This window comes from Microplitis demolitor, chromosome 4, assembly GCF_026212275.2.
Source record: "Microplitis demolitor isolate Queensland-Clemson2020A chromosome 4, iyMicDemo2.1a, whole genome shotgun sequence".
Classification (NCBI taxonomy): domain Eukaryota; kingdom Metazoa; phylum Arthropoda; class Insecta; order Hymenoptera; family Braconidae; genus Microplitis; species Microplitis demolitor.
In genome coordinates, this window is record NC_068548.1 from 13,038,994 (window position 1) to 13,048,111 (window position 9,118).

The following is a 9,118-nucleotide window of genomic DNA, read 5'->3' on the forward strand; positions in this document are numbered from 1 at the left end:
TTCATCAATTTCCGTTCTTATGATAATACCCCTTTTTTCGTTACACTCGATTTTCTGACTAAGACTTCGCTTGAAAATATTTTTATTCAAAATTAACGGTTTCTCGGAAAAGTAAAATTCATAATTTGGAAGCGGAAGCAATAGTTGATATGCCGACTACTTGTAAATTTTAAAGAATCGCTTAAAAGTGTAACTTTTACTCATGATTTCTAATTGAATTTTTTACATAACTTGGGTCTTTTGAGGAACAAAATCAATACGTTCCATAGTTTACTTTATATTTATATTTAAATAAATATCATTATATTTTCATCATGTGAGACACTGTTAAGTGTTATTTTGACGAGTACTTAAAATAATTGTAGATATCAATACCTAAATAAACATACGTATGGTCCGATTGGTTTTATATTATAAATTCAAATAGATTAATATAATCTTAAACTAAAGATAAATTTAAAAACTCATAAAATGAATTTGATTATAAAAGTAACATTGTACATAAAAAATTATTCTACTATAACTTTATAAATAAATAAAAAAAATCATATAATATTGATTTTGCAATACAGATTAATGAATAAAATTAGAAACATTTGAATGTGAACAATAATCGCATTATCTATTAGTAGTCATAAATCAATTGATTTTGGTAGAGAAAACGATTAACAAGAACAGGAATCTTTGCCACTATGTTGTTCACTAGTAGCTCCATGTAAATTAGTACGTTCAGGCTGACTGGGATTGTGCTGAACTCCTGATTCAGCTGCGTTCAAATCCAAACTATGAAAAATAATAATCGATAATTTTTTATTTGCTAAATACCATTTAGTTAAGTCAATAATATTCGACAATTATAATTGAATTTCGTCTTGATACTTACCGACCATCTCTTATACTCTGGAATATTTTTTTAGCTGTATCTAAGAAGGCTTCTTCAACGTTATGACCCCTGAAATTAAATTTAAATCAAATATCAACACTTCGCGATTATTCTATTAATTAAGTTGCTAAACCTGTATTTATGGTTTATTAGCGTAAATATTTATTTACTGCTAGCAGTTACACAATTAGTAAACTGGCCAAGTCGAATCTTAGAATGGTTGGACAGAGACACCAGGTACAAGTGTTACGAACACTTCGTAAATGATTGAATATTGATCTCACGATATAATAATTTGAAATTGATGGTCAGTAAGCACACATTAAATTTTTTTTAATCTTTTTTTCATAATACTTTTTTTAATCTTTTTTTCATAATACCAGCACCAAAATTTGAAATTTCAGTGTCTCTACAGCCAGTGTAAACAAGCTAAGTTCAAGTCAATGCTGCAAACAACTGCTAGCGAATTCGTAATTCACCAATACCTGCATACAGTGGACAGAAACTCTTGGGAAGAAACACAATTGTTTCTGCCCGGTGTTAGTTATATTTGATGTTCATTTGCAGGCTTATTACTTTCATTTATTTACTTACCACTTCAATTCACTCATTTCATTTTTTAAGTGACAGTTTTAATTAAGTAAATAAAATTACTAAAAAAATGAGTGAAAATAATATTTTTGTCTTATTTACTATTCAATAAGTGACTGTAAATCACAGATTTCTCATTCTCTAAAAGTTCTTCGCATCATCAACTTGAAATTAAATTATTTTTTACTGGCTGCTGATACTGAATCTTGAAGTTCCAATGTAGATAATCATGTAAAGTATGGTATGTGACTTAGGATGAAACACTATCTACTCAGATTTACTCAGAATTAAACAATCTTCAATAGTGTCGATTGCGCCCAAACTTATACTGGTGAGTTGGTAAAGGTCACTGAAATTGATTTTCACCTAAAATTCTCGACCTTTTGCTGTTATCTCCGAAATCATTGACTTAACAAAAAAAAATGTAAACAACAAATTTGTTGAAAATTTAATTTCCTACCAAAAAAGTCCTATAAATCTAATTCCTTAGATCAGTATTTTTTAAAATATTGAACTTTTACTTATTAGTAGTTTAAAATTTTTATGGTTTATCGAATGAAAAGTTTGAAATTATTGATTTTCCATATTGTATTATTATATATTTTCAATCAACTATCACTTGTCCAAAATTTGATAAACCATAAAAATTTTATACTATCAATGAGTTCAACTTCAATATCTCAGAAATTATTAATCTAAGCAATTTGGTCTATAGGACTTTTTTTTTTAGGAAATTAAATTACCAACAAATTTGCTGTTTACATTTTTTTATTAGTCAATGATTTCGGAGATAACAGCAAAAGTACGAGAATTTTAAAATTTAATAAATACATTTATAAAATTAATAATATATTTATTAAATTTTAAATTACTTTCAAAAGTATAATGTATTGTATTTTTACTATAAAAAACAATTATCGACGAATTCTTTAAATCGCTGGGTTTAGAAACGGGGAAATTTCATACATTGTCAGGTTTACAGGCGGCAATTTTTATAATTCGCATGGTTTACAAACGGCTAATTTTATAAATTTACAAGTTTAGAATTAGCTGATTTCACGTGGCTAGGTTTTAGATTGGCTACCTTTATGATTTTCCAAGCTTCAAAATTCATTTATTTTAATCCTACTTTTTTTCAATTGTTTATATTTAAATTTGAATACATTTTCAGAATTCTCTTTTTTTAATTAAGCTATTTTATGATTAGTATTATTTTGTTTATGTCAACTTTTTAAATTGCTCATTTTCCAGATGACTTTATTTTAAAATTTCTCTAGATTGTTGAATTTTTTTTCCATTGTCATATTTTATAATTAGCTGAATTTACTTTTTACCGTATTTCAATTTTGTTTACTTTAGGGGTGGGATTTTTTAAATTTAGATAATTTTACAAATATCACAATTTACAATTTTTTAAATTTAAAGTTTAGAAACGGCTAAATTTACAAGTGGCGAAAAAACTCTGAACATGAAAACCTGCCCGAATTAATGCACGCGATCGTACATACACACGCACACTCGAATGTTATTATATATTATTATAGCAGAGCGCTAGCATCGTAGTTAGATCTCTACAATAAACTAATAAATCTCAGAGGAATAAAACTAGGTTCTTTTATCAGATGATAGTGAGTGAGTGACTATGTACAAACGTGTGTATGTAAATAATCTATTACTTTTGAACGGATCAACCAATTTGAATCTTTGAGGAGGTATTAGAAGCGGTTGACTCATTTCTATGTTTTATAAGAAAATGAGCTCGAACCGTATAGTACGTATCCCACATATTCAGCCACACATTATACGACACATTCTGCAACACATTATACCAGACATTTCCTCACACATTCAGCCACACTTTTTCCCACACATTATTCCACACATTTTCCTACACATCCCACACATTAGGAAAATGTGTGAGATAATGTGTGGCTGAATGTGTAGGATAATGTTTGGGAAAATGTGTGAGATAATGTTTGGGAAAATCTGTGGGAAAATATGTGCCTGAATGTGCGGCTGAATCTGTGGCTGAATGTGTGAGAAATTGTGTGGGATAATGTGTTGCTGAATATGTGTGATAATGTGTGGTTGAATGTCTAGCTGAATCTGTGGCTGAATGTGTAGGAACATGTATAGGATAATTATTATTTAATGGACACATATTTTTTTTTTCTCTTACGTTTAGGATATCAGAATGTTATCGTAATTTACGTAGTGAATTCATTTTCTTTCACTGAACTGTTCTGTCATATTTAATCGTTTAAATTTATTATTTTCGAATAACTCTAATTTTTTAAAAGGGATTCTTTTGTTAGCTTCTAGCATAACTATGTTTTTGTTTTTTTATGCCGGATTTTAAATAAATATTCTGAATCATGAAATTAGCTGCTTCGTTATTTAAAATCACGACTTTCGAATTTTTTAATTTTACGATTTTCATTTTTTTCCCTAGAACTTTTTAAACGGGCAAAAGTTGCGACACTACGAAGTATGTGAAAAGTTATTTGGAATAAATTTTCACATACTTGGTTGATTGATTCCAAAATGTAATCAGCTCTGAAATTAAAATAACTACATCGAATGACGTATCAACTATTAATATCCCATAATTTCCCTTTCGGTCCTGATTCACCGTGATTTGGGTAAATCACGTTAATAGGGTGAAATTACGGTGATTCACCATGAATCTAGGTAGTTCACGGTGAATCTAGGTAATTCGCAGTGATGTCAGCGTAAGATCACGGTGAAATCAAGGTTATTTCTCATAGTGATTTACGGTGAGACACGGTAAAATTTTCGTGAGCTTCCACATTAAGTCTCGGTGATTTTTTACGGTAATTCGAGGTAACAGTATATAGAATCATGGTGATTAACGATGATATTCCATAATCAAGCAATGGAGATTTACCGTGATTCACTCTAGGCAGATAATAGTTATTGGTGTAACTAGTAAGGTAAGTTATTCATAATGTGGTTAGTACGAGTCGTAGTGCTAAACACATCGCGGGTGAAGGACTTAACCTACATGTTACGCCTATAATTTTATTCAATGCATGTGTGCTATTTACGTTTTATTAATTGCTTAAAAAGCGAAATTTAAGTAGTTGTTTAGTGAGATGGTGAAAAAAAACTAAAAATATTAAAAATATGACAACATTATAGGGATGTAGATTTAAATTGAACGGAAATTCAAATTCAATAAGTCAAAGTTTTAACTCCACGTTCAAAACATTCGGCTTCACAAACTTGGCTACTCAATGGGTAACAACAGGGAGTTGTAATTACCTAATATTCAGTTAGAGCCTGAAAGATACCCTGATAGCACGAGTTGCTCGTCAAAAAATTGGTATTCATTAGTTTGCGACCAACTTGACAAGAAGTTGTCGACAACTCGAGCTTTTGCAACTTTTGGCTTCAAGTTACCGCCGACTTTCTGAGAAAGTTGACGTCAGGAAAGAGCCGCAATTCGAAAGAAAGTTTCTGAGAAAATTGAAGGCAACTTCCCGACAACTTATGATTGCCAACTTTTGTAACTAACTTTTGCCACCAACTTTCTCAGAAAGTATCTATCAACTTTGGAAGTGCCAACTTTTGCGGCCAAATTGGCGTCTAGTTGCGACTGTAAGTTTGACACCAGTTTCTCGCCAACTTGGCTATCAGGATAGTTACGTTTATTTTTATTACGTCACAATAGCCGGGATTGAAGAAATCTTTATTGCGTTTTGACAAATAATTTTTCACCAGTCGGTTAACGGCCATTTAGGGTTTGGATGTTAGGCATGATAAAACGTGAATAGCGCGCATGAGTTGAATCAAGTAAATATTGGGAAGGGGAAAGTCACCGTTACTAGGCAAAAGCAGCGGGAGTAGTTCAGTACTCGCCACGAGATTGTACCTAGCTGCTTGTGGTGTCCTTGGTAAGAAATTCATTCCAGAACTGTTATATTCCAAACTTGAAAGCAATGCTAACGCGGGTGCTCCTGTTATTCGACAGAGTAAAAAGTACCTTTTTGGATAGTACTATGGTATATTCTATATTACATTATAACATTAATGTTTATGATCAATATCTCGAACAATAATTATTCTTTGAAATTAGCCTTGCGTAGCCCAAAAAATTATTTATCCGACCCTACACGTCGATTGTTTGGAAAGAAATTACATTTTTTTGACTAGTAAAAATAATATACTAATATAGTAATAATAAAAATAATAAACCACGGCGATTCAGTCACATCGCAGGGAGCTCTCATAGTGACTCACTGTGAATTACTGTAGATCCAAACCACTAGGAGATGATTCACGGTGATTTACGGTAACATCGCGGTGATTCTTCGTGATACACCGTGATTCACGGCGCTTCACGGTGAGCTTTTACGGTGATTCACGATAAATCAGCGTGAATCAGAACCACTAGGATTGTTCAATAAATATTCTTGCCGGAAAAAATTCGTAAAATAATATTGTTTTTTTTTTTTAATAAATTCGAAATCGATCTACTGATTGACTTTAGAGTTTTTCAGCGTGAGAATCTAAAAAATTGCATTGAAAACCGGATTAAATATCAAAATTAGTTGATTTGTTCAAGATATATTAGTGACAAAAAATTTAAAAAATAACATTTTGCCTTATCTTTCCCGGATAATGCATATTGTAATAAATTAAATGTTTGAAAAATGATGTCAGATTTTCACGGGTTCTTTTGACCACAGCATAATTTATATTAATCGGTTGGCTAGTTTAGAAAATATCGTCAGTAAATAACTTAAAAATTGATTATATTTTTACTGTAAGCAAACTTTCAATTGCATTTTTCAACATGTATATTGATGAAAATTAATTTAAAAACTAATTAATCATATTCATCAAAATTTTTAGTTTACATAAATGTCTAATTTCAATGAATTCATTACGCCACATGATCTTGATTAAGAAATATGATTCAAAACAACTTGAAACGATTTAAAATAATTTGAATTGACTAATATATAAATATACACTTGACATGAATTAAATCATTTTTCATAACCAGGGGAATGAGAAAATTAATCTAACGTGAATGCGTCGGGCTAAGTCGGATTTTCAACAGTTGAGTACACACGACGGTTTTGCGGTCGGGGTGAGCAAAAAATTGAAATCACAAAGATATCAAATAATTTAAATTTTGTTATATTAAAAAAAAGTTTTAATGAAATCATGGAAGCTAAAAAATGTTTTTTTAAATGTGGATTTTAAAAAAGTGCATAGTAAATATTTGAGTTTTCTTTATAAAGATGCAAAGAAAAAAAAATTATATTTACGTTTTCGCACTAGCTTCTACAAACATGAGACCATTCTCATCAGCAAATTGTTTCGCTTCTTCATAGGTAACATCCCGTTGACTTTCCAAGTCACTTTTATTTCCAATCAAAAATATAACCTATAACCAACAGAAAATGTTACTGAATAAAAATAAATATATATCAAGTAAACCTTAAATAATTTATTCTTACCGTGCTGGGATTGGTGAGATTGCGCGTATCTGTTAGCCAACTACTCAAGTGATTGTAAGTAGAACGCCGAGTAATATCATACACCATAAGTGCTCCAGCTGCTCCACGATAATATGATCTAGTATAAAAAGAATATTTCTGTGTAATTAATTAACTGCCATGATAAACATTACTTGTTAAATATTTTAACACCTCGTAACTGCTCTAAACCGCTCTTGTCCAGCCGTGTCCCATATTTGTAACTTTATTTTTTGACCATTTACTTCAATGATTCTAGTACCAAACTCTACGCCAATGGTATGTGGGCAATCTGCCATAACTGGAATACGTAACATAAGGAAGCGTCAAAATTTAAGTAACATCATTTCAAATTTACAAATTTTAAGTTGGTATATTTTACATTTTTTTTCAGTAAACTGATGTAAAAGACATGATTTTCCAACACCCATGTCTCCTATAATGATATATTTAAATATATACGAATAGTTGTATGGTCCTGTCGACATTTTTTATCTAAAAATCATAAAATATTTTAACACATTTTAAAAGTTTTTATTTACTTTGATTTTTTTCCATTGTATGAACTCATTAATTCAATGTGATTAATAAAAAATAAAAAAAATAATTGCATGCAAATATTGATAGATGAGTTCATTAATGTGTAACCGAAAAATTTTAGTATGGAAGTAGTGATAAAATAAAAATGAAAGAAAGCTATTGTTCATAGTTAAAAAAAATTTTGAATTTAAAGCGCGATGTCTAAAAATTGTTTCATCATACTCAAATTTATGTAAGCTCTTGATGTCGATAATAATCAATATATTTTAGATTAATACTGAAAAAAAGAATGAGTCTGAATGTAGCAGACATCAGACAAATTTTAAATTATTAATAAATATAGTAAATAATTCATAAAATTAAATCTTTTAAAAATGCGCATTCAAAAAATTTTGAAATTGATAAGTGCATTTTTTATAAATACAATTTTGTCAATTATTTATTCTCTTTATTTATAGTTTTAAATTTGTCTGATGTCTGCTATATTCACACGCATAAAAAAAGAAATATAAAGGCAGTAATTGTCACCATAACATTTATATATGTATATGTAAACCCAAATAAAAAACCTTCGACACATTTATGTATCGCCTCTTAAAATGCGATCAGTAGTTATAAGACTACAAATTAACTTTTAGACAGCGATGATAAGAATCTTTTACTTAGGTATGTATACATGGGTTGATAAAACAATAATCGATTCAGACAAGTTATTTTTTCTTCAAGACGAGTCTACATACAAGATGTTGAATAATGAACTGAATGATGTGATGAGTACGTTTTGTTATGACAACAATTTATATTCTACAAGTTTTTATTCATAAACGAACTATAGTAGCAGTTTCATAACTCACCTGTGAATGAAATAAATAGATAAAACTTTAAAACTTCTTACTATGTTAAAAAATAATTCAATAAAACTTTCACGCATCTATCACTTCACAAATATTGAAAGTTTACTATAATATTATGAATTGAAAACTAAAGTGACAGTCATACTAAATACACAATTTCAATGGACAGAATATGGCGGATAGTGATCCACTATGGTGACAATCGAATGTCACACAAAAGAGCTGTCAAGATTTAAACTAAAATTATAGAAAATATACAAAAAATCAATTTCAATTTATACTTGACAAAAATTTCCATTAAAATGACAAATGCTATTATCTTATTAAAATTATTATGTCAAAGCCTACTTTCGTATCTCAATTCAAACTAACTTGTATTCAAACTGTACATTGGTAGATCTACCATAGTAATCTCCGCCCAACTACCCTAATAGCATGGTTCGCTTTAGCAAAAGTTTACTTCACAAATGTTTCCTTGAATTGTTCGTCAAATGTCTGTCAACTTCGGACTTTTTCGGTTTTTACGACAAGTTGTATGCAACTTACTATTGAATTTGACGTAAATTTACTGCCCGAATTTGAATGCAAATTCACTTCAAAAGTTGACTAGAAAAAAGTTGTCTTTAATTTTCAGGCAAATTTTATGTCAATTTATCGTTAATTTGACTTGAAAAATTGTTAAGTATATTTTTACGCTCAAATTGTAGACAATTTTACGTATAAATTTGCATACCTTCTGA

The 9,118-nt window shown here is 29.7% G+C and overlaps 1 protein-coding gene across 2 annotated transcripts; it reads right to left on the reverse strand.

Annotated features, from left to right (window-relative positions):
- Window positions 1-266: 266 nt before the first annotated feature.
- On the reverse strand, window positions 267-8,820 carry LOC103571975 (ras-related protein Rab-14). Of its 2 annotated transcripts, XM_008550339.2 has the most exons (8): window positions 8,727-8,820; window positions 8,379-8,615; window positions 7,367-7,479; window positions 7,159-7,285; window positions 6,967-7,084; window positions 6,775-6,893; window positions 884-952; window positions 267-783 (listed from the first exon to the last, which is right to left on the reverse strand). In XM_008550339.2, the coding sequence occupies exons 3-8, from the start codon at window positions 7,470-7,472 to the stop codon at window positions 666-668; spliced, it is 657 nt and encodes a 218-aa protein (XP_008548561.1). In that variant the 5' UTR covers window positions 7,473-7,479; window positions 8,379-8,615; window positions 8,727-8,820; the 3' UTR covers window positions 267-665. The 2 variants fall into 2 exon arrangements, with proteins under 2 accessions (XP_008548561.1, XP_008548562.1); XM_008550340.3 differs by lacking the exons at window positions 8,379-8,615; window positions 8,727-8,820 and adding an exon at window positions 8,053-8,306.
- Between the last annotated feature and the right edge of the window lie 298 nt (window positions 8,821-9,118).

Excerpts from the sequence above, each read along its gene's own strand:
- LOC103571975 (XM_008550339.2), bottom strand. The coding sequence starts at position 7,472 with ATGTCGACAGGACCATACAACTATTCGTATATATTTAAATATATCATT. Across the intron at positions 953-6,774 it reads GTAGAAGCTAGTGCGAAAAC|GGGTCATAACGTTGAAGAAG; the intron begins GTAAATATAATT and ends ATTTAATTTCAG. Across the intron at positions 784-883 it reads CAGAGTATAAGAGATGGTCG|TTTGGATTTGAACGCAGCTG; the intron begins GTAAGTATCAAG and ends TATTTTTCATAG.